The sequence below is a fragment of the Neltuma alba genome, unplaced genomic scaffold, assembly GCF_004799145.2.
Source record: "Neltuma alba isolate B1F8T4 unplaced genomic scaffold, ASM479914v2 tig00005287_pilon, whole genome shotgun sequence".
NCBI classification, from domain to species: domain Eukaryota; kingdom Viridiplantae; phylum Streptophyta; class Magnoliopsida; order Fabales; family Fabaceae; genus Neltuma; species Neltuma alba.
This window is the reverse complement of record NW_021634049.1, coordinates 18,545-44,552: the sequence shown is the minus strand read 5'-3', so window position 1 is coordinate 44,552 and position 26,008 is coordinate 18,545. Positions and strand designations below refer to the sequence as shown.

The following is a 26,008-nucleotide window of genomic DNA, read 5'->3' as shown; positions in this document are numbered from 1 at the left end:
AAATTTCATTTTCTGGCTACCTGATTGCTCGGATTGGCTCATACACTTGAGATACTCCTTTATTCACTGGTTCTTATTCATCTCTGTCTTCTCAAAATGCCTGCTCGATCACTAGTTGTTACTATCAAATCTGATATTTTCATGGCAGAGCTATAGTCTGAGTTTGACAGAGGAGAAGTAGCCGTCATGTGTAGCTAATTCTGTAGATTCTTCCAAGAGCAACGTCGAATCTGAGCTATTGGATCATAGGGGGAGTTTACGTTCATCTATCTTCTTCAATTGCTTTATTAGTTGTAGAGTAATTAGAATAGAGTTCAGTGGTACTCTATTCAGATATCGAATTGGATGCTGTGTAACCGAATGTTGTAGAGAATTTGGTAATTCATTCTTGAGTTAGAAATTAATCAGATTCTTGTTTCAATTTAGTGATTTGAACTTTGTGGTTTGATTAATTGAGTCATTTGAATGGAAGTTCTGTTTGATTAAGAAAGATCAGTTATCTGCACATTCATTCATTGCCATTTTGCTACTCCATTTGAAAATCAATAAAGAATCTTTTCCATTAATCTGAAGCGTTTGTCTGTCCCTACACTGTTTACAAGTAAATTGTGATAATTTTGCTTAGAAATTCAGAGAGTTATTAGACCAAGTGATTCGACACCTAGGCTGCATCATTATAGTGCATATCTCTTCTCTATTGTTTTTTATTGCCTATATGACTAAGGGTAAATCAAGATGCAACAAGTGCAACAAAAATGGGTGGTTTATGATTATTGCCATGACTTTAATTTAGACGTTATGCTCATGGTCTTCCCTGGAATGCCGCAAAGCCAATCTAATACCTCAGTAGACGCACACATTATTGCAAACTATTTGTTAATTGTTACTTGAGTAGTGTATGTTTTGTTGTTTAATTTGACATAAAAAAAGTATTTTAATCCCTTACTTTTATACGTATTTTTTTAGTTTTTTTAATCATAATACCATTAGTAAAAACCACTAGCATCAAAATTTTAAATATTGAGAAAATAATTTCAAATACTAACATGTTAAATTTAATCATAATAATAATGAATGTACCAAAAAATATTATTTAAAATTAGTTGTGTTAAAGTCAAATGACTATAAAAGTATACTTTTTAAAAATTTAAAGGATTAAATTAAAATTTTATATAAATCTAGAGAACCAAAAGTGCACTTTTTGCCGTATTTTATACATTTTCCAAACAGATAACGAACATACATTTTTTAAATATTGAGATCCACATATATACAAGCGTATTGGGATCCATTTTTGAAACTGTTTCTTACTAAATTATTCCTGACGGATCGTAGCCTTGCAACTTGCACATTATAAAAGATGATGCCGTTGACACGTAAGGATATAGCGGTGGTATATGGTGTTTTTGGGAAGAGTGTATTGACTTCCAAGTTTCCATCCGAACCGATCAGCTTGTGCATGGTATAGTACTTAGGGGACACACTGATGAATTCTCCATTACGGTGGTGTATGGTAAGCCTCTGTTTGGGTATCATCAGAAGCTCTGGGATTCTCTTCGAATGATTGGGCCAAGCATCAGGATGCCTTGTGTGTGATAGGGGACTTCAATGCTACCATACGAGCTAGTGAACACTTTTCTAAGGCTGTTAAAAGAGTTATGGTGGACCCTTTCTTTCGCAGATGGGTTATGGACTATAAGTTTGAGGATCTTGACTTTTATGGTCCCTCATTCACTTGGAATAACAAAAGTTGCTTTAGCTGTATTGATAGAGGGGTGGTGAATAAAGCATAGTTGGACAAGTGTTAAGATGCTAAAGTCTTTCATCTGCCCAAATACAAATCGGATCAAAGTCCGATGTTATTGAAGGCATATGATACGGACAAGAAAACGCGATGGCAAGAAAGGCCCTTTTTCTTTTTGACGCCTTCGGTGACTCATGAGAGCTTTCATGACTTCGTTAAGATCTCTTGGGATAACAGTTTGAGTTGGGACTCCACGGTAGAGGCCTTTACAGACCGTGTTGTTCTTTGGAGCAAAGAGGTCTTTGGGCACATTGGATACCCAAAAAAAAAAAAAACATTTGCACAGGAAGTTATAACATTTGGAACGAGGTCTGAGTTTAAAACCGGGTCGTGTTTCCCTTTTACAGGAGAGAGAAGAGGTTTGGAGGAATCTGGAGGCTTTATTGTTGTAGGAAGAGCTCATGTGGCTACAAAAATCAAGGTGCAACTGATACTCTCTCAGTGATAAAAATGCAAAGCATTTTTACTGCATAGCTAACAGTAGGAGGAAAAGAAACAGGATTGAAGCTCTTAAGCTTGAAGATGGAGTGGTCGTATGACTATGAAGAGATTATGAAGTCAGCAACTCAATTCTTTAAAAACTTATATAAAACTAAGGGGGATCAGAATGTGAAGGTCGTTTTCGACACACACTTTTACACTTGATTTAGACTCGCTTAGTAGACTAAATAAACAGGTTTCTTTAGAGGAAATTAGCAGAACATTGTTTGATATGGGGCCTCTAAAAGCATTGGGTCCAGACGGTCTTAACCCACTCTTTTATCAGAGTCAATGGGAGACGGTGGGTCAGTCAATGGTACAAATGGTTGCTTCAATTATGGAGATGCCGGAGACTATTACCTCAATAAATAAGATTGATATTGTTGTTATCCCCAAGATGGAGACTCCCAAGACATTTAGGGAGTTTCGTCCAATTAGCCTCTGTAATGTGATCTAGGAGGTTATTACTAAAGTTATTACTAATAGACTTAAAGAAATTATGCCAAAGATTATCTCTCCTACTTAATGTAGTTTTGTTGCCGGCCGGCAAAGTGTAGGTAATATTATTTTGGTTCAAAAAATCATACACTCTATCACTTGCAAACAAGACAAGAAATGTTTTATGGCTCTTAAAATTGATCTTGAAAAAGCTTACGATCATCTATGGTGGAAATTTCTTTTAGAATGCCTAAAAGAGTTGTCATTACCACCATGGATGGTTAATGTCATTAGAGAATGCATATCTTTGGTGTCCATGCAATTAGTTTGGAACGGGGAAAAAGCTTGCTCGTTAATCATCACACGTTGTTTGACAAGATGACCCACTATCTCCATATCTATTTGTCATTGCAAAAGGGAAATTAGCTCATATGATCCAATATGAAGTTGCTCATGAAGTTTGGCTTCCCTTCAAATTAAAGAACGATAGAGTAGCAATATCTCATTTATTCTTTGCAGATGATTTAATTTTGTTTGCCAAAGTTAGTATAGAGCAAGCGGGGTTGTGAAGGTATGCCACAATGATTTTTCCATGGTGTCAAGTGAGAGGGTTAATGCCGCAAAATCTCTAACCTTCTTTTTGTCTAATGTTAACCACACCTGGCAAAAAGAGATCATTGTATTTCTGGGCTTCACCCTTACAAGTGACTTGGGAAAGTACATTGGTGTTCCGTTACACCATAAGAGGGTCTCAAGAGGCACTTATCATCACATTCTGGACAAAATGGATAGCAGATTGTCTAATTGGAAGGCCTTTTCATTGTCTCTTACTGCACGGAATACACTCGTGTCTTTTGTTGTATCGGCCATTCCGTCGTATGCCATGCAAACCACTCCCCTACCACGTACGATGTTCAAGGATATCGACAAGAGATGCAAAGCTTTTCTGTGGGGCAGTAATAATCAGGAGAGGAAGCCTCACCTTGTTGCATGGGAGGGCATGTGTAAACACAAAGATGAGGGCGGCCTCGGAATTCAAATGGCTACGAAGCAAAATAATGCTTTTATGATGTTGGGATGGGGCATGATTAGAAGAATAGATTCTCTCTTGTAAAACCGTATTTAGAAACTTGCCATACTTAATAAAATATAGGAATTCAACACCATTACCATGGTAATAAAAAAAAAAGGTCACAAACTTTATTTCAAAATTTCCTTACTTATTATCATATAACCATAATATAAAAGAATAAGACAAACAGTTAGCAGTACAACATATCATAGTTATAAAAGGATTATACTTACCCATGATACATAACCATGCTAGGAAAGGATTATAGCCCTAACATGGTTATAAAAAGCCTTTCATATACTTCATTGACACAGTTTGTCACAAATAATCTAACAAAATTAAGTTTAACTCATTTCAAAGACACCCTCATAAATGTATAATCATAAATGTTTCAGCATTGAGAATATAAAAAGAGATGCATAATGATATCCTAGGTGGCAAATAACTAGTGACTAAACATAACCAGAGTTTAGGATGCGATCACCAATGAAGGTCAGCTCACACCTCTAGTTCCTTCCCCACCGTGACTCCTCTGTTGCGCTTACCTAAAAATTGTAGATGTAACGGAATGAGACTACCGTCTCAATAACAAAAACTCCTAGCTACCTCACCTACCAGCACCCGTAAGAAGTGCCAAGTGGGACTAACAATTAAGGTAATCATTAAATATATCATTATCACATAACAAATACCAGATATCATAAACATACAAGCTAAAGGAAAATATCAACATATGTGCTTGCTTTACTCATCAATCATTATCATTATTCATTCGATTCCTGCCTTATATCCTCCTTATACCTACCAACTTGAACCCATGGGCTAAGTCTTAATCATGTGACTAATGACTTTCACGAGCTTCCCACATGTGTGATGCAAACCGGCCAAAGTCGACAGAATACACACGGGCCATGGGTTCCTCCAGAAAAGGGGGATTTTGCCCCAATGGGTCTACTGCCTAATATCCTAACGGGGATACTGCCCTAGGGGGATACTGCCTCGGATACTCATGGAGTGTCGCAAATGAGCAGATACTGCCCTCTCTAATAGGCCAACCATAGTGCACGCTATGGAGGCAAACCATGTGGTCATATATGTATACCAAGCTCCATCGCTATACCTCTCCCCAAATGTTAAACTAATTAATCATAGTCATTATAGTTCTCAATTCTCATCAGATATCTCAAGAACATATATATTAAGAGATTCAAAACATGCATCAACCATATAAGATACTTAATATCATACCATACAATATTATTCTTAGATAATCAAGGGCATAAACATATCATTCTAGAAGCTTATACTAACATATAAAACACAATCAAATAAAATAGCAGCTTGGATAATTCATCTTGGTGAACAAATAACCTTTCGCCACAATAAACTACACATTAGATCCCAAGTCTACAATTTCATCTGAAAATCACTCATCAGGCTCCTATCTAGTCCTAAAGTTGTAGCAATTGATTTATTTTTCACAAAGCACTCCCATAAAGCAACTTCCAAATATCTATAAAGTTTTCTCATAGTTTCAAAACAGTTTTCCTATTCCATATTATTCAAACCTATCCTAAAGGGTTCAATTTAATTAAAAACTCCTCTTAGAGGAACCAGTAGAAGAAAACAAGTAAGAATTCACGTTACTTGATATCCAACAAGTGCTTACAAGTTAAAGATTAAGACCCTAAACTTGGGGTCGTTCATATCTACAAACAAAAGATATACATTACTACCATATCTTATCAATAAGCTACGTATTAAATTTTAACCCATAGCTCCCTCTTTAAGGTTTCCAAATTGTTACTCAAAATTCTAGCTTGTAAAATTTTTCTAAGATCTGGAGTAAGAACACAGATACTATGCTTCAGATTCAATTCTTAAGTTTCTTTACTTATATTATCTTTAAATTTCTGAATTATATCATTATAATTGATTCATAACCCAAGTAGAAAATTCTCAATTTATAGTCTATTCTATTTTTGAAAAACTTAGAGAAACATATTTAATACGAGTTAAATGATTCTCACTACAGAAGTTTAGTTATTAATCTAACCGTTAAAATTAACATATTAGATATCTTGAGTCTATTCTCCAAATTTTGGCCCAATCTAACAGTGAACAATTTTAATAATAATATTTTACTACTCAAGGTTCTATCTATAATATATGGGAAAAAAAAAGAGTTTAATGCATATCTAATAAATCATACCTCAGAAATTGAATCATTAATCCAACCATTGAAATTGACGAGTTAGATGTCTCGGACTGGCAGACCAAATTTCAGCCTGATCTAACAGTTTACAAACTTACACACAATTTGTGTGAAAATATTTAACTTATTCTTAATTCTTCCCTACTACCACCTATTTATAGGCTCATAGAGTCCCATATTCATATTGTTTAGTCAATGTGGGACTTCTTAACCTTTTTGTTTTATTTATTAATTCATATATAAATAGTTATATATATGCATACATATGATCATAAATATTTTAATTGTTTATATAGATTTAACCACTATTATGTCAATAAATATTTCCTCACAGATTTACTCAAGTCTTAGAGATTAAAAATTAGGATGTTACTTCTCCGGGTTAAGTTCTTGCAAGAAAAGAGCAGCGAGGATGTCGTCCCTAAGATTGAAAAGACTAGAAGTGAATCACAAGCTTGGAAAAGGATCAGAAATAATTGGGAGAACATTCTGAAGGGTTTGGCTTGGAACATAGACGATGGCTCGTAGGTTAAGTTTTGGAGTGACAGGTGGCTTACCAATCATGAACCGCTGTCTTTAAAGACTTTGGTATATGATATGTTTACACCGTCGTGGGGCTGGTGCTGGGACCATTTCAAAGATCGTTTGCCTGTGTCTATCTTCAGAGAGGTGGATAAAGTCAGAATAGGCAGTGAAGGTCCTTCTCTTTATATGCCCAAATGGAGTTAGTCCAACAACGAAGAATTCACTCTTCGGACAGCGTACAACAGTCTAAATGACCAGGCAAATCACTCCTAATCTGGGTTATGGTGCAAGGTTTGGAAACTTAAGGTACCACAACGATGTGAGACATTCCTATGGCTTTCTATTAGAGGATGCCTCTTGACTAACTCAGTTCGATGCTTAAGAGGTTTCACATTAGATGAAAGATGCTCCTTCCCCGAGAATGGCAGTGAAACAACTCTTCATGCGTTGCGTTTATGCCCCCAAGCGCGTGAGAAATGGAAGGGAATCATCCCTATCTCTTTTCATCGAGATTTCTTTGACTTCACCAACGCCACTTCTTGGGTTAAGTGGAATATTTCTCAAACTATGAACCAAGATGGAGTTAGATAGGGGATATACTTAGCTGTTGCTTGTCGAAATATTTGGTTAGCTAGAAACAAAAAGGTCTTTGAGAATGCTATGGAGGTAACAAGTTGTTTTAAAGCAAAGGCCGTGGCTTGCTTAGCTTAGACTAACCTGGAAATGAAGTCCCTACAAGGTTTATGTGAGCCTAACCCAAAGTGGCACCCACTGGTGGAGAATTGTATTAAGATTAAGGTGGATGGAGCCTATAGTGCTGCTATGACTAAAGCGGCTTGTGAAGGGATGTGTCGTGATCATACAGGGAAACTATTGCGAGGCTTCATGGTTCATTTAGAGTCTTGTAGCGGTATCTCCACTCAGAGCTTTGACCCTTTTTTTGGGGAAAAAAATATCAATGAAAGTCTTCTTTGGGTCCTTCTAACCAATAAAATTTTTTAACAGAAAATTTTCATCAATTTTTTTATTAGTTGTCACTGCAATATTTTGTACAATAATCTTGCTTTAAGTGGCGTACTCAAGATTTCCACACGCATTTTGAAACCATTTACAACTAATTTATCTCCTAATAACACAAAGCTTTAAAAAGCTAGGTGTGTATTTATGAGTAGTATAACAAATTTCTCAAGTCCCTTGGCCCCTATGTATGCTTGAAAATGATGAGCTGGTGAGGAAATTGCTCTATAAAAGTAAGTTCATTTCTTGATTCTTCAACAGATTGATCTCGAGATGATGACGATGGAATAATCTTAATACTTGGCATGCTTGTCTAATTATAAAAGAATGGTTCTGAAGGAACTGGGATGGTACAGGAGGAGCTACTTAGCAACATAACAATGGAAGCCATTGATGGCCTCTGAGCTGCTTTTTCTTGAAGACACAGTAAACATATTTGGATGCATCTCATCATTACACTTCTTGAAGAGCCTTCTTCTTCAATCAATAATGTTGGATCTGCAATATTTGACAATATTCCTTTACTCCAACTTTTCCAAGCCTGTAAGAATACTTTGTTTAGTTGCAGAACCGAAAAACAATGAAGAATGATTTTTCAAAGCTGATTCAAGTACTGATAGAGGGAAATACTTACAGCAGTTCCTATATGCTCTATGTTCTCGCCATTGTGGAATTCACCATTCTTTTGACCACTTATAATTTCTAAAACCAATACTCTGAAACTAAAAACATCTGACTTCGTTGAAAAGATTCCATGTTTTACATATTCTGGTGCCATGTATCCACTACATATGCATATCAAAAGATGATTAGCATTTAAGCTTAATTAATCTAATAATAGCTCTAGCAATAGTATATAATCTTATAAACTTACAAAGTCCCAACAATATGTACTTGTGTTGCTTTGAGTTTGATCGAGTGCAAACAACCTTGCCATACCAAAATCTGAGATCTAAGCATTCATGTCTTCATCTAAAAGTATATGGGAAAATTACTGTAGAGTCCCACAGAAGAGAATTTACTACTGAAAGGTCCCATGAAATCATAAAATGTATATGAGGTCCCAAGGGACTTTATGGCAAAAAATTTCAAACGTGCAATTACTTTCTTGCCCTTCTGATTAAAGAAAGAAACTGAAGCACACGATTGAGAGAAAAACTCCTATCGGTTGTCATCTTCATGAAATCCGCCGCCGTCTCATTCGTGTCCATCCTTGTGTGCTCCGACAGCTTCAATCTCCGGCGAGGTCTGTCAGTGTCTGCTCGGTACATTGTCGCTCGCTGCTCCGCACTCCGTCGGTCTCTGGTCCGCACTCAGTTGGTCTCTAGTTGGACGCCTCCAATCTCGTGCACGGTCCGTCGGTCGCTGGTTCGCACCCCACTACCAGCGAGCCTCGTGGGTTCCATCATCGATGACCTTCGCACCCCACCGCCGGCGAGCCTCTCTCTCTTGGTATATCATATTGATATTATCTATTACTGGTATATTTAAGTGAGGCGCTTCTCAGTTTCAGAGCAACAGTTGGCTATTGTGTAAGTTGTATTATTTAAATTTCGAAGTACTGTTGGCTATTGTCAATTGTTGTGCATAAGTTGTTATTACAGTGATCGAAGGTTGTCATTAACGACCCCATGACCTGTCCTGTTATGTAGGATGGAAGATTTCTGTAAGTTGTATTATTTAAATTTTGAAGTAATGTTAGTTATTGTCAATTGTTGTGCATAAGTTGCAATTACCTAAGTGGAGCGATTCCAAATGAACTAGGAAACCTATCACAGCTCAGAAGTTCGTGAGTACAGTATTTTAATGTAGTTTCTGGTTCATTTCATCCAATTTATGTTGTTATAAGGATGGACAAATCTCATTCATTCATCATATTCCTGTATTTTCTAGGGTTATATCAAGTAACTCCCTCAGTGGGAATATACTATTCTTTATATGTTGTAATTGGTTGCTCTATATGTTGTCATTTACTATCCTGTATGTTGTCATTTACTACTCTATGTTGTCATTCACTAGTATGTACGCTGTCAACTGCTTATTTGTATGTTGTGATTGGTTGGTGTGAAGGTTGTTATTGTCTTGTGTGCAAGTTGTCATTAGCCTCTGTTAGTTTGTCGCTTGCTTATGTATAGGTTGTAATTTCCTGTTGTTCTTGTCATTCGGTTTAGCGTGGATTGTCATTGGCTGCTGTGTATGTTGTGAATGACACAAATGTAGGTTGTGATTGTCTGATGTGTAGGTTGTGACTGTATGCTGTGCATGTTGGATGCTTGTAATCCCCTCAAGAAATCCATGACTTGAAGGTTGGATGCTTGTGGTGGCTTGTAACTTATCAGAACAACCTGCATGGTGATCAAATGCTATCTTTGCTACGAGGAAACTCCCAAAGCAAGAAGAAGAAATAAACGATGAGCATAGATTGTATTTAGTTTTTTTTATTTGACAGCTGAATGTAAAGTTCAGATTTTGTTTCTTTATTTGACCATGTAGTGATAGCTAGATGTTAAGATATGTTAATGTGTATTGACATCATTTACTGATTATGAAGTTTTTGTAATGACATTCATGTGTTTTGACAAAACAAGAAATTCTTCGTTCCATACACGGATCATGTCCACAAATGCAGACTAAATAAAACTGGATAAACAAATGGTAACCATGATGACATGATAGGCATATATCACAATCATCTCTGCCACATCCATTTACAACCTCAACGGGGGTTGTTGACAACCCGAAGACAAGTGGTTAACAACCTGGGCAGTGTCCCTGACAAATCACTCTGTGGGATGCCACAGCTTCTAAATAGATTGTATTATCAGCATATATAACGACCTTAAAAAAAATTAAGAGCATTTTAAAGTTATTAACAGCTTTAATTGAACCCAATAGGATTACAGTAGATTTTTACTACAGCAATTCATTTACAACCTCAACAGTGGGTGTTGACAACCCGAAGAGAAGTGGCTAACAACCTTCGCAATGGGCCAAACAAATTTGTATGAAAACTTATCAGCAATGCTGTACCTATATAGTGCTTATCTAAGGGCTACTGCATTAGGAAAAATTTATCCTTCTCCAATAACCAGACCCTTTCACTTTGTTGAATTCCTTTCTGAAATTGGGGTTGACATCATTTCTGAACCACATGGCAATGATAGTGGGTCTTCACTAAACACATTGGGTGGAGACATGGACAATGCATCTGAACCTTCGAACAAGTCTTCCATCCTACATAACAGGACAGGTCATGGGGTCGTTAATGACAACCTTCGATCATTGTAATAACAACTTATGCACAACAATTGACAATAGCCAACATTACGTCGAAATTTAAATTATACAACTTACACAAGTCTTCCATCCTACATAACAGGACAGGTCATGGGGTCGTTAATGACAACCTTCGATCACTGTAATAACAACTTATGCACAACAATTGACAATAGCCAACATTACTTCGAAATTTAAATAATACAACTTACACAAGTCTTCCATCCTACATAACAGGACAGGTCATGGGGTCGTTAATGACAACCTTCGATCACTGTAATAACAATTTATGCACAACAATTGACAATAGCCAACATTACTTTGAAATTTAAATAATACAACTTACACAATAGCCAACTGTTGCTCTGAAACTGAGAAGCGCCTCACCTAAATATACCAGTAATAGATAATATCAATATGATATACCAAGAGAGAGAGGCTCGCCGGCGGTGGGGTGCGAAGGTCATCGATGATGGAACCCACGAGGCTCGCTGGTAGTGGGGTACAAACCAGCGACCGACAGACTGTGCACGAGATTGGAGGCGTCCAACTAGAGACCGACTGAGTGCGGACCAGAGACCGACGGAGTGCGGAGCAGCGAGCGACAATGTACCGAGCAGACACTGACAAACCTCGCCGGAGATTGAAGCTGTCGGAGCACACAAGGATGGACACGAACGAGACGGCAGCGGATTTCATGAAGATGACAACCGATAGGAGTTTTTCTCTCAATCGTGTGCTTCAGTTTCTTTCTTTAATCAGAAGGGCAAGAAAGTAATTGCACGTTTGAAATTTTTTGCCATAAAGTCCCTTGGGACCTCATATACATTTTATGATTTCATGGGACCTTTCAGTAGTAAATTCTCTTTTGTGGGACTCTACAGTAATTTTCCCAAAGTATATTGTTTGGCTTCAAATCACAGTGAATGATCCGTACTCAAGAATCGTGATGGAGATAAAGAAGACCTCGAGAAATGCCTTCTATAATTTTGACACGCTTTTGCCAATTTAAACATGCCCTCTTGATTGGATCTGCATTAAGTCATGGACAACACATTCCATGATTTAAAGTAATAATCTATTTAAGTTTAATCTGATACTAATATTTTAGAAATTTAACCTCTCCAAATATATATCATTTATCATGATCTAGAAATTAAAACAAAGGAAGACATGGAAGATTAACATTAGCTAACATACCAAAAATGAAGTAATCAAGGCTTTTGTTAGGAAGGAACTCATAAACAAGAAGCCTTTCTTCTTTCTTGAGACAAAAACCAACTAACTTGACTAAATTCCGATGTTGTGGCTTGGCCATTAGCAATACTTCATTCTTAAACTCCACATCACCTTGGCCAGAATTCCTACTCAAGCTTTTTACAGCAATCTCTTGTCCATTATACAACCTACCCACACACACAAAACTAGACCATTGAGTTTGAGCAACGCAATACATGGAGGAACCTAACTTTATTGTTATTTCTTATAAAACATTTTAATCATATACTCCTTCAGTTCTAAATATAAAACCCATTTTATAGTACAATTTATACTATAAAATAGGTCTTATATTTAAAATCGAAATGGTATCTTCAACTAGTATCTTACCAAGTAAACGGCTCCTAATCCACCTTGTCCAAGCTTATTTGCACCAGCAAAATCATTTATTGCCATTCTGATGGTTTCAAAGTCCATTTGCAATGAGTCTGCAGCATCCTTAGCTTCAGCTATATAAACATGGATGGTAGTATAGTAGAGGGAGTTATGATTAATTATTAATAACTATATATCAACTACATATGAAAATACGTTCCTCTAATAACTAATTTGAAAAATGAATAATAATTTTTCGACCTTGAAATTGGACAATAATTATCATTCAATCTTCAAATTCAATATAAAAAAATAAATTATGTATTTTGAATTATTTCTGCAGAATATACATACATTTTTATTTTCTTTCAAAATATATATTTTAATCTAAATTTAAATTTTTGACAAAAATAGCATTAATAAAAAATTGGTGATTTGACTTTTCAATAAAATATAAATAATTAATATATATAATTTAATCAAAGTGTTGGCAGCCGTGTACTTAGTTAAGACGATATATACTTGTATAGAAACATTTTCATATGTTTCATGTTATAATATTATAAACATGAGACGTTGACTTACTTTCCCTTTTATTGGGTCTCCTCATTGGTTTTAAATACTAGTATATTACAACGATGAAGATGAGTAAGGTGAGTCCTGCGGTGAAGGCAACAACCCCGGCAATAACAATCCTTGATGACTTGTTTCCCTTTCCTGCACAAAGCAAAATTTGCACTTATACTTATGACAAGTCGATCCTGATAAGTTATATTCAATAAATTTTCCAAAAGGAAATAAAAGAAAAAAAGAAATAGCTTTGATATATGCCTTTTAAAGGGGTTAAGATATTTTGAAATGTAAGTCCCCGTGAATTATAAGGGGTAACAACCGTGAATTAGGTAACGAACGCCACTGCACAGGCATATTCTCATTCTCGTTGGAAACCTGTTTGAGATACTATTTAGTATTAGTTGTGAACCTTTTTAAAAATGGGAATTCTAATAGTGATTCACTATACTATAAAAGATTAACCTCTTCTGCTAAACTTAATCCTCTTTAATTGAGACAAAATTCTTCTCACACGCTTTTTCTTGTTCATAATATAAGAAGTCTTCTAGAAGAAAATTTTAATCCAAAATATAAGATGTTGACAAAGTAGTTAATAATAGTTTTTCATTTTTACCTCTTATTACATAGAGGGGAGAGTTTTAAATGCAAGAGAAAGAGGGGAGAATTTTCCAATCACGTTCTTTAATAAAGATAAAATAAATAACTTTTATCAATTTAAAACATATTTAATGACTTTCCTAACTTTTTTGTTTTGTGAGAAAACTTAACCAACATTTTATATTATAGACCGGAGGGAGTATGTACGGCCCAAAATTATTTCTCCACAATGAATCCAAGCACAAACTATAGGCAGTAATTTTCAATTTTAGAATTATATTTTCTTGATCTAGTTTAATTTTTTTTTGAAAAAAAGCCCTGATCATATGAGTTTACCTTGTTGGGAGGCGGGATGAGGCAACGGTGACTGCATAAATGGTTGTGCATTATTGTATGTAGAAGCGTCAAAGAAGCTATCAAGTCCAAATCTAATGTAGCAACTGGGTGGGACCACCCGACCACCTCTTTTTCCGTCACAACATTTAGAAATATCAGAGAATGCCCCAGTCAGGAAAATGTCACAATCCTTGTTTGACAAGTTTGGCGTGCACCGTGCAAGACCATATATGGTTTGATTGCCCGGACCACTAGCATTCGCCACCGCAAACTTCCGAAGCGAGTCTCTGGAAGCAGCCCTTTCTGTCAGATAACTCATCATCTGCATCAACACATTCTTGAACTCATCTTTCTCCAAAGCGTCGGAGCTGTCTCACAAATTGTAACCTAGTGATGTTTCCATCACACCAAATATCAATCGGTTTGAGTACTGCAGAAAGCAGATGTCGTACCACCTGATCGCTTCCCTCGCATTAGGTAAACATACTTAGAGAATAATCACCCTCAAATCTTGGATGCAACTGCGGCAATCTTGTACAGTAATGTCTCCTCGGCATAGTCCGATGACGTAAACTTTGTCAGAGTTGTTGCCGGAGGAGAAGTTGTGGAAACCATAGTCGATTTGTGTGTTGAAAGACATGTTTACTAAAAGGTTTCTGAGGTTGGATCGGAAGGAACTATTGCTATCTGCGAGGCCTTCACCACGGAAATGGTTTAAGAAGTCTTACTGGGCGATAGTGCCATGATGAGAAATTAGGGTTAGGTAAAGGAGAAAGAAGAGAAAGGAAACCCTAGGCATGGTTATTGTACGTGTTTTCTCTGTGCGTAGTAAAGGTAGGTTTGAGAATTGTCCAACTGAGGTCTGTAATCTTTTCTTTTCTTTGTATTTAGGTTAGAAGATGGTGCCAAGGGTAATTGGGGATTGAGACAGACGATGCCCAAAACGACTTGTAGTCATCTCTTGAGTTTACATTTTTCAGGGTAAATAATTTATCATACGAAGTGTTACGGGAAAGAGATAGGAAAATGTAGACGCCCCGCTAAATTAGAAAAAGAAGACCATAATGATTTTTCTGGACTTCTAAATTCTTGTTGAAACAAAGAATGCATTGATTTATTTTTTTAAAAAAGAAAACTTTAGTCACAATCGTAAATAGCCCTATACTCACCCTGCTACATTGCCCAATTTGACAGCCTTGTAGGTATGTGTGTGTGTGTATAACTCTCATACAATTTTACTTCTGTTGCGGTGTATGCATATTACTTTGATCCTAAATATAAGTTACTTATAAAAAAAAATTTGGTTCTAAATAAGTTACTTATAGTATATTTAATGCTTGTTTTCTAATTTAATCTTATTTAATTTCTATCAGAAAGAAAAAAAGAAAGAGATATCAAAATGATTTTTAAATAGAGAAAAAAATTGATAAAAATAAAATTTAAAAAACTTTATCAATTTAATATATTTTCTGATGCAAATGTATTTTAGTTATTTAACTATATTTACAAAATACCATATCAGACACCACTTCTTTCTTTATCATTTTTCATCTCTTAAATGCTTGAATTGGGAAATAATAATTTCAAGGCTCTTTTTCTGGAATTTTTTCTCTTGTTTTTAAAGTGTCGCCCAGTTTTTCTTTTAACATCTTTAAAAATTAAAAAAAATCAAATATTACAATTATTTTTATTATTAACACAAATATATATTACATGTATTTTAAAATCATATTTACACTAAAATTAGGCCTCCTATAATATTTCACAAAAAAAATTCCAACAACGTGGTTTGATTATCCATAATTTTTATAGGAGTTAAAATACATCCAACATCTTGAAGTATCTTTTAAGTATAGAAAAATACACCCAACAATCTTAAGTATTTTCTAAGTAGTATTTAGTATATTAAATTAACTTGTGATTTATCCATCACCCCAAAACATTTTTTACTACTTAAACAAGTATTTTCTAAGTAGTATTTAGTATTTAGTATACTAAATTAATCGGTGATTTATTCAATGCCCTAAAACATTTTTCAGTACTTAAAAGATACTTCAAGATGTTGGGTGTATTTTAATCCCTGTAAAAACTATGGACAATCAAAGTAGGTAGTTAGAATTTTTGTGTGAAACATTGTGCGAGGCCTAATTTTAGTTTAAATATGATTTTTAAACACATATACTCCTCTGGTCCTTAATATAAAACCTATTTAACTAATTTGATTAGATTAAAGAAGTTAGGTAAGTTAGTTAATTATAAGAAATATGACTTTATGATTTTTTTTCAAAATATCATAATCATCTTTCTTAATATCATTTTTCTCTCGCTTACTTAATTATGGTTGAGAAAGTATCCATAAGGGTAATTTACAAAAAATTGATAAATATAAAAAATAGATCTTATATTTAGGACCAAAATCAACTCAACAATTAGGTCATATATTAAGGATCAGAGGAGTAATATATACTTGTGTTAATTATAAAAATAATTACAGCCTAAGAAAAAGTATGGCTAATAATGGCCTAAGAAAAAAGGAGAGATGGGGAAATGGAGGCATCACGCGGGGTGGGGAAAAAAATCATTTAAAGTTACCTCTTTCCTACATGAAAAGAAGCCATTCGGCACTGAGCATGAGGTGATCATGCATGGATTCGATGAGCACCTCATGCGGACTCTGTCCTATAGAGAGCCATAGCGACAGAAGATTTTTGGGAAGTCCTGTTGGTTTTGGTGCCATGATAAGAAATTAGGGTGAGCCAAAGAAAAAGAAAGTAAAAGAAAGGAACTAGGCTTAGCCATGGTGATTTTCAAGGTCAAAGTACTGAAAACCAAGTCGATTAATAAACTGATTAAAGACAGTAATTTGAATTACGATGATTTACTCAGGATCAGACCAATCATAATTAAAATAATATTTATAGCAAAAACATTAATCCACAAGTGTATAGAATATTCGTGTATAAACAACGCATGATCCAACAAATGTCATTTCAAGCTTAATAAAATATATAAAATCTAACATGCATGATCGATTTGTCCAAAATTTGATCAGACTCACTAGCCAGATTGGGCAACTTGGGTTAGGTTTTAATATGATGATGATTTCTATGCACCTACTGAAGGGATAGTTAATCATACTCTGAAAACCATTAATCTTATTATTTCAATTGATATGTAAACTTAATTTTGCTTTTGATTTGTTTTGCCATGTCTCGTGTGTATTGCTTACTGTTCTTTTTTCCCCCCCTTTAATCTAGTACCGTTGACTGTCCTTGCTTCGTTTCTTTGAATGATATTTTCCTTTCCATTAAAAAAAAGGGCAGTGGGATATGATGTTTGAGAATTGTCATTTAGCAAAATGATGATTTGTTGGTCAGAAGTAAACTAAAGTGTGGTTGGGGATAATGATAAACTTCCAAACTTAATTAATGCGACTTTTACTAGTCATTTTGAGTTTAGATTCCTTTCGGGTAATTAAATAATTCGTTACTTCCACATTAGTCTATAAGAATAAAAGGGTAGGAAAAAATAGATGCCTCACTGTGAGAAATACGGCACAATATGATGTTTACGCACTTTTAAAGTCTTCTTCACTATTGAAAGAGACGCACAAAGATAGTGCTTCTTGGCCAACCTTTGCATATAGGGGAAACGAAAATGTCATAGAAAAGAAGTCACCAATTATTAATCAATGGGATGACTAAGTCCAAATTACCTAATTGGATGGACTTGTCACTTTTCACTGAGCTTTGACTTATTGCAAAGGTTGTATGTGGTCTTGTTTTCGCCGTACAGAGACCCTGTCTCTTTGGCTTGATATAGAAAGGGTGCCACTAGAATTCTTTTTCATGTCTTAGCTCTTCCGCTTATATGCTCCATCAGTTCAAATCACACGCAATCTCTAAAAGGATTACATTTTGAACACTTCAATGGGTGCCCAAAAAAAATGAGGGAAAGGCCGGGGAGTTCGACAAATTAATTAAATTACTTATAGCGACCTTAATTCAATCATTTCAAGTTTAGTTTTTTATAATATAAATAATTTACTTATATTGTTTTATTTATAAGTTAATTACTTCCAACATGTTTCATCAAAACAGAAATAATAATAACAATAATAAAGGGAAAATTACACTCAGGTACTATAGAAGATAATTAATTCAGAAAAAGTCTCTAAAAATCCCAAAATAATTCCTAAGTCCTAGGAACCTGTGTGTAATAAATTGTAATTGTGAAATTACTTACTTATCCCCATTAATTTTATTGTAGCAATTTATTTATAACCTCAACGGTAGCTGTTGACAACCTGAGAAGAACTGGTTGACAACCTCGGCAGTGCCTCTGACAACTCACTCTGTGGGATGCCAGGGGCATTGCCAAGGTTGTTAACCACTTCTCCTCGAGTTGTCAATAGTCAATGTTGAGGTTATAAATGAATTGTAGTGGGTTCAAATTAATGGGGATAAATAGGTAATTTCACAATTATAATTTATTACACACACGTCCCTGGAGACTTAGGAATCATTTCGGGATTTCCGGGGGCTTTTTCTGAATTAAATATTTTCTATGGGACCTGAGTGTAATTTTCGCAATAATAAAACCTCATTAACTATGCCTTGAAAATAAATGAATGTAGTTTTTTTTTTTTGGCCTGAAAATGAATGTAGTTATAATGAATTACTCCCTCCGTTCCTTATTATAAGAGACATTTGATGCTTATAGCATGTTCCTATATATAAGAGACACTTAAAAGTTGTTTCTACTTTTTTGTGTTGATTTCCTATTTTACCCATATTTATTATCTCCAACTCACACTCTCTCTCCCTCCCACTTCTCTTTCTTTTAATAATTTAATTGTTCTCTCTCATGCTCTCTCCCCTTATTAATGAGGGTATTTTTGGAAAAAAAAATTATACTTTTTACACATTAATTGTTCTTAACTAATTTTAACTGTTTTTTTTATCAATGCATTTCGGTTATTTGTCTCTTATAATAAGGAACGGAGGGAGTAATATTTTATACCCCCTATAGTCCTATTTATAAGTATTAAATTTTAAAAGATATTTATTCTAATTTATAAGTTTCAATTTGGGTTTGTCTCAACATGTAATGTATTTTTTTAGTTTTACATTTAATTATTTATTATCTCTCATTTGTCATACTCTCTCTCATTATCTCTATATATTCTCTCTCATCATTTTTCTCATTTATTATAAGGTTATATTTGAAAACAAAAGTTTATTTCTTATTTATTATTTTTAACTAATTTTAACAAATTTTTGTTATACGTTATTTGAAGTTTGTCATAATGACGGGATAGAGTAAAAAAGTTAAGTTTGAGTATTACTGCCAATATAAAAAATTTAGTAACAACTCATTCTATCATACTAAATAGTAAATACCAAACAGTTCAAGGAAAAATGATAATAATCACAACAATTTCGTTGACTAATTGCCTCATTGCTTTCTTTATCATCTGAAAATTACGCTACCTTGCTTATATTATTTCATTCCCCTGGTCTTCACGTATCATGCATTTTTCCAACATTAATAAGGTAAAAGGACTACACTAATTTCACGGGAAGAAATTATGTTTGGTGGACCAATTACGGGTATGTGGAGGTACAATGTTTCCGTTTTGATATGTGATGTCCATTTTCTTAGATGGAAAAACCATTATGCCTTGCGTCCTACGTCCAAGGGAGCTGTCTCATCTCATCAACATGTATTTTCGCATTGGAAGAATCGCCGTGAGATGATAAAAGAAAATATACATATATATTTACATCATTATAAGAAAAGAAAATACTTGCATCAAATTCTTTACGATGTATTTGTTATATCAAGTTTTTCAATCACATGAATATGTATCGTATATATTTTTTCATATGGGTTTAATAATTTAATGAAAATGCTGGTAAAAAAAATGCTTTAATGATAATATTTTGAAAATAGTAGACATGGTTTAATTTGATCGAAAAACTGCACATAATGGACATAAGAAAAAAAAACTTATTGTAAGTGTTGTCCTATTAAAATTTTCAAATATAAGAGAATAGTTTGAATCTTGTCTTTATTTTTTATCCCACAATTCGTCATTCAATTGTTAAAATAACTTTTGATAATTATATTTCTGATTATCTTTTTTAAGACGCACGAGATTTCTCCATTTATATTTAATTGGTTGTCAATTTTGTTTGGAAATTGACGTGAAAGGAGAGGAAAGAGAGTCTCATCTACGTCTGAAGATAACTGATGACGTCTAGATTATCGCCTTCTTGACTTTTCTTTCCATGATCTCGACATTATTATTGGCTAGAGTATATATTTGGTCTTTTAATATGTAAGATTGTAGTTTTGTTCCAACTTTAAAAAAAAATATAATTTTAGTCCTTTAACTCCAAAAATGTTAACAAAAAAAATAATGATATTAAGTTCTTGAATGCTGATAAAACATTACTAAATACTAAGCTATATATGCCGGGGGGATAGAAATCAAGTTTTAGACTCAATTATAAGTAGTGAAAGGTTTGTCGATGCAATTTTTCTCTTAACATTTCACAAGAAGCTACTTAATATATAAAACTCTAATTTAGATGTTCTAACTTATTCGTATAAACACTCTTTAATTTATTTAATTACAGATGATTGAAAAGGTATTAACAAGTAATTAGAGCCTTGAGTTCGGCCCAAAAAAATTAGAGTCTTGAGTTAATTATAATTGCATTACAAAAATAAATTAAAAGGGAAGCTAATTATAGCTTTTATGAAATGCTAAGGAAATCATCACCCCAAACATTTCACTTCTTATTTTAGAATGTTATTCATTTTGTTATTTTTATCTAGTTTAATTTATCCTTTTATTTTGGCTTAATTCAAATTAAGGGCTCCCCTTTACTTTCGGTATTTATCAATTATATGAATAACAAACTTTTCGTGAGAGAAGAAAACGCTATCACACACACACACAAACCATATCATAATTCACAAAAGCTAATCATGAGTATATTGAGATGCATGAATTATATAAAACCACTCCATATATGTTTTTACTCACAGTAGTGTTACACAGGAAATCAAAATATACACACATACATATATCATAATTATATTTTTTCTCTTTGGGACAACATAGTAATTTTTCCTATAGCTACCGAGGATATTGCTCTGAAACTGAAAGCTGATTTACTGATCCGGCTGATTTGATTCCTGGTAAGCTTTTCCAGATATAAAATGAAGGTTCTGAAGGAACAGGAAGAGTGATGGAATGAATACTCAGCATTGGAACAATGGAAGCCATTGTTGGCCTGTGTTCTGCATTTTCTTGAACACACAGTAACCCTATGTGGATGCATCTCATTATTTCACTTCTTGACCCAGCATCCTCCATCAACGTTGGATCCACAATATTTGCCAATGTCCCTTTTGTCCAGTTTTTCCAAACCTGAAACAACTTGTTCGATAATTAGCTACTACCATATCCATTTTATGTTTTTTTTCCCCTGAATGTATGTTTCGGTGAAACATTATTGAGAAATTCATGGCTAGTTTTGACTTTAGTACTAAAATTAGATTTGGATGGATAAAGGGCATGTACTTACCGCACTTACTACGTGCTCCTCATTTTCTCCATTCTGAAATCGACAGTTTTTCTGGCCACTTATAATTTCTAAAACCAATACTCCAAAACTGAAGACGTCTGATTTAGTTGAAAACGTTCCATTCATCATGTATTCTGGTGCCATGTATCCACTGTCAGATATTTTATAAGAATAATGAGTACATTTAAATTTGATTAGTCAAGTGATATCTCTGCTGGCAAAGAAAAAAACAAGGTCAAGTTATATCTCCAGTGTTATAACACTAATCTGATAAATCAATAAACTTACTGGGTCCCAACAACTGTACTTGTCTTGGCTTCAGTTTGATCTACCACAAATAATCTTGCCATACCAAAGTCTGATATTTTAGCATTCATCTTTTCATCTAAGAGCACGTTGCCTGCTTTGACATCACGATGAACAATTCTTATTCGAGAATCATGATGAAGGTATACAAGGCCTTTGGCAATGCCTTCTATGATTTTGTAGCGCTTTTCCCAATTCAATTTCACCCTTTTGACGGAATCTACATAAATACACGTTACAATGTGACTTCTATATATCTAGTGGTGCTTTGAATTCGGCTTGTCTAAAAGAAGTCAAAGAAACTTGGCAATAGGGTAATCTGAAATCAGAAGAAATAGATGACATTACAGAATCAAACGCTAATATTGACTTACCAAAGATGCAGCAGTCAAGGCTTTTGTTGGGAACAAACTCGTAAATAAGGAGCTTTTCTTCTTTTTCGAGACAAAAACCAAGTAACCTCACTAAATTCCGATGCTGTAGCTTGGCCACCAGCAACACTTCATTCTTAAACTCCATTTCACCTTGCCCAGAATCTCTACTCAACCTTTTTACAGCGATCTCTTGTCCATTATATAACCTACCCTGAAATTATGTATTTTTTTTTAAAAAAAAATCAAATACGTGAGTTTTGATATAATATAAAATACAGGCACTGGAATATTCCGTTTGAATAATATTTAATTTAGTACTGTATAATTTAATTTCTTACCAAGTAAACAGGTCCGAATCCACCCTGTCCAAGCTTATTTGCCTCAGAAAAATCATTCGTTGCCGCTCTGATGGTTTCAAAGTCCATTTGCAATGACTCAACGGTCATGATTTCATCTTCATCTTCTCCGGCTACGTTACGCATGGCAGCGCAAGTATATGTACGTAAGAAGGTTACAACGACATAAGAAAACATTTTTCAACTAAAGTAATGTTGGACATGATTTTCCAAGACTCCTTGTTTTGTATGTTTTTTATTAAATATCACTTCTCTATACTTTAATATTGTAGATTGAATTGAGATTGATTGATTATACGTATAATCAATCGATGTTTCAACTCAATTATAAATCAATCTCAGTTGTAACACAGTCCTTATAATTTTGACTAGATTATTACTCAATCTCTATAATTTAACCATTTAATAAAAAAATTAGTCCACATATTTTAGAAAAATAAAATTAATATTTCTTGAAGTTCAGGGCAATGGTTGTGACTCAGGAATTGAGTTGCAGTCCAGTCAAAACTTTAGGGAGTCACTTGAACCCATTTAATGTATAAAAACTGAGACAAGCTAAAACTATGAACCCATTTAACAGATAAAAGATTAATTTTTCGTAATTTATAATGCGTTGACTTACTTCGAATAGTGTTCTTCAACCTCCTGGCTTTAATGATAACAACGAAGATGACCAGTGCGACGAACGCAACAGTTGACACAACTATGGCAACAACAATTCCTGTTGCGTTTCTCTTTCCTGTACAGGAAAAAAAAAAACAAGAAGAAGAAAAGGATTTTCTGCTCACAAGTATAACATGTAAATTAGAGATTGCCCCATTCAAGCAAATTCTAGAGAGATATGTAAGTTGCTAGAGATTGACTCTGATCATCTTTTACCCCCTTGTGTGTGTGTGTGTGTGTGTGTGAACCGCATGCAAATATTGATACCTTTCTTGGGTGCCGTCGGAGGAGCAATTGGCGAAAGAGGAGACGGCGGCGACTGTAATGATATGAATGGTTGTGCAGCCGCAGGATCAAAGAAGAGGTAAGTCTCATATACAATGCTGCAACTGGGTCGCAACACTTCGCCACCTTTCATTCCATTGCAACATTTCGGAATTTCCGAGATTGCTCCATTCAAGCAAGCTCTGCAAGCGTTCTGTGACAAGTCTGGCGTGCACTGTACCAGACCATATATCGTCTGATTGCTCGGACCTGTCGCATTCGCCACCGCGAACTTCCGAACAGAGTTGCCGGAAGAAGCCCTGTCTCTTAAAAGATTCATCATCTTCGTCACCACGCTCTTGAACTGGTCTTTCTTCAACACATCATGTGTGTCCGACCGGTAGAAATATGGCGATGTTTCCATGAGACCGAATATGGTTCGGTTGGAATATCGCAGGAAGCAGTTATCGTACCAGCCGATCGCCTCCTTCACGTTAGGGCAAACCTGGAGAAGAGTAATCCTTGCATCTGCGAGACAACTGCGACAATCTGGTTCCTTAACATCTCCTCGGCAGAGTGCGATGGCGTTAACCCTGTCGGATTTACTGCCGGAGGAGAAGTTGTAGAAGCCATAGTCGATTTGCGTGTTGGAGATATTCATCAAAAGGTTTTTGAGATTGGTCTGAAAGGTACTGTTGCTATCATCAGTAGTCCCAGTACAGTTGAATTTTAAGAAGTTTGATTGGGCATCAGTGCCCTGATGAGACGTTAGCGTTAGGTCAAGGAGAAAGAAGAGAAAGGAGAAGAGCCTCATTGTGACAATGGTAAGAACTAAGAGTAGTAGTGAAAGTGTTTGAGATTTGGGTGATGAGGTTTGTGTTTATAAGATATTATCTCTCAGCCCTAAATTAATCAATTAAATCTTATACTACCTTCAATCCTAACTATGAGATCTTATTTACAAATTACAAACAATGTCTTATAATTAAAACCAGAGGTAATATTAAGGATGTGAGGCAATATATCGTAAATGCCTCTGTCTCCACATAACCTTGTGGTTGGGGAGATCAGGCGCGGACTAAGTCCTACCTTTCTAGAGTTTACCTTAATTTGCCTTTTAAATGTTATATTTGTGTGTATTAATCCCAGATACTTATTATAAACATGTAATAATAGCTTTATATAAATTAATAAAATTAGTTAAAATTAGATATTTTTTGCAAAATTTTAAAATTATCATCCGTAAAAGTTATTAGTTAGAATGAAGACTTTGATTAATTAGTCAGCAAGTTTTATAATTAGTTAGAAATGCAATGTGTAAAAGATTGATAATTTAGACAAAATATATTAATTATATTTCAAATATATTAATTATATTATGAAATATGTTAGCAATCTCGATAATAAGCGCGGACACACATTATTGTATGGGGATCTAGCTAGTATTATTATAATTTATTGTATGTAGTTGCTGTTTTTAACAGAAGATTTTGTTTATTTGTTTCAATAATACATAAAAATATTTTAAACATCAATAAAATGAGGTTCTGACTTGTGAAAGATAAATCAACAATCAAAATTAAAATCATTTCAAATATTCATTGTCACACAAAAAATAGGACTAATCTACATATTTGAAAACTAAAAGCGTCCTTTTATCTTTTATTTTACATGAGATTTCATTTTGATCTCTTAATTCTATAAACTATCTTTTCAGTTTTTTAACCCCAATGCACTTAACAAAAAATATTCAGAAACTGAAATTTTAAACATCAACAAAATGTTCAAAAAAATTATCATATTAATTATAATTTCCAAAATAATAATATTTGTCACAAAAATCAACATTTGTGACTAATGAAGTTAGGGTTAGATAACCGGAAAAAATATTTTTAAAAATTAAGGGATCAAACTTAAATCTTATATAGAGTTCGAGAATTAAATGAGTGTTACCTATTTTAAAATATTAATGAGCAACCATTTACGCATGTATTGATAACAAACACAAATGTCACTAGTAAAAATAGGAGGAAAAGATAAAAAGGAAAAAATTTGGTGAAATTTGAGTGGTTACATATTCATCATATACTTTATTCTAACTGGGGGAAAGCAGGATAATAATAAATGTAAAATTGTATAGAAAAAATTATAAAATTCACTTATAATTCTTAAACAAACTCGAGTGATATTAATAAATTCATATGAATAAACAAGATTACCTTTGTCCTTCCACTAAATGAGATCCAAGGTTGCTCAAAAGAGAACCAATTCACTTCTTATCTTCATTGCTAGATTAATTTTAAACGGTCAAACTTTAATATCATGTAAGAACATTATTATAACATCAAATAATGTGTATAATTAAACTATTAAAATATTACCTATCAAAACTGCAGAGGATTAAAAAAAATCAACAAAAATATTCACCCGTAAAAATCATATTTTAACAGTATAAAATTATTTATATATTCTTGATCAAAAAAATTTATTTATATATTTTTTGTTATTTCATAATATA

The 26,008-nt window shown here is 34.1% G+C and overlaps 2 protein-coding genes across 2 annotated transcripts; both read right to left on the bottom strand.

The window, feature by feature from the left end:
- Positions 1-12,423: 12,423 nt before the first annotated feature.
- LOC114747373 (cysteine-rich receptor-like protein kinase 27) lies at positions 12,424-14,541 on the bottom strand. Its single transcript, XM_028935691.1, has 3 exons — positions 14,465-14,541; positions 13,927-14,294; positions 12,424-12,554 (listed from the first exon to the last, which is right to left on the bottom strand). Exons 1-3 carry the CDS (start codon positions 14,539-14,541, stop codon positions 12,424-12,426), a joined length of 576 nt encoding a protein of 191 aa, XP_028791524.1.
- Positions 14,542-21,076: 6,535 nt separating this feature from the next.
- Positions 21,077-24,304, bottom strand: LOC114747372 (cysteine-rich receptor-like protein kinase 19). Its single transcript, XM_028935690.1, has 7 exons — positions 23,494-24,304; positions 23,186-23,302; positions 22,546-22,703; positions 22,208-22,418; positions 21,816-22,053; positions 21,528-21,678; positions 21,077-21,370 (listed from the first exon to the last, which is right to left on the bottom strand). Exons 1-7 carry the CDS (start codon positions 24,302-24,304, stop codon positions 21,077-21,079), a joined length of 1,980 nt encoding a protein of 659 aa, XP_028791523.1.
- Between the last annotated feature and the right edge of the window lie 1,704 nt (positions 24,305-26,008).

Bases quoted from the DNA above. Each gene is read 5' to 3' on its own strand.
- LOC114747373 (XM_028935691.1), bottom strand. From the start codon at position 14,541: ATGGTTTCCACAACTTCTCCTCCGGCAACAACTCTGACAAAGTTTACG. The intron at 14,295-14,464 runs GTACAAGATTGC...TTTGTGAGACAG, and splicing joins TATGCCGAGGAGACATTACT to CTCCGACGCTTTGGAGAAAG. The intron at 12,555-13,926 runs GTAAACTCATAT...ATGTTTATATAG, and splicing joins TCATCCCGCCTCCCAACAAG to CTGAAGCTAAGGATGCTGCA.
- LOC114747372 (XM_028935690.1), bottom strand. From the start codon at position 24,304: ATGAGGCTCTTCTCCTTTCTCTTCTTTCTCCTTGACCTAACGCTAACG. The intron at 22,704-23,185 runs GTAAGTCAACGC...TCTTACGTACAT, and splicing joins GTTGAAGAACACTATTCGAA to ATACTTGCGCTGCCATGCGT. The intron at 21,371-21,527 runs GTAAGTACATGC...AAGTTGTTTCAG, and splicing joins AGGAGCACGTAGTAAGTGCG to GTTTGGAAAAACTGGACAAA.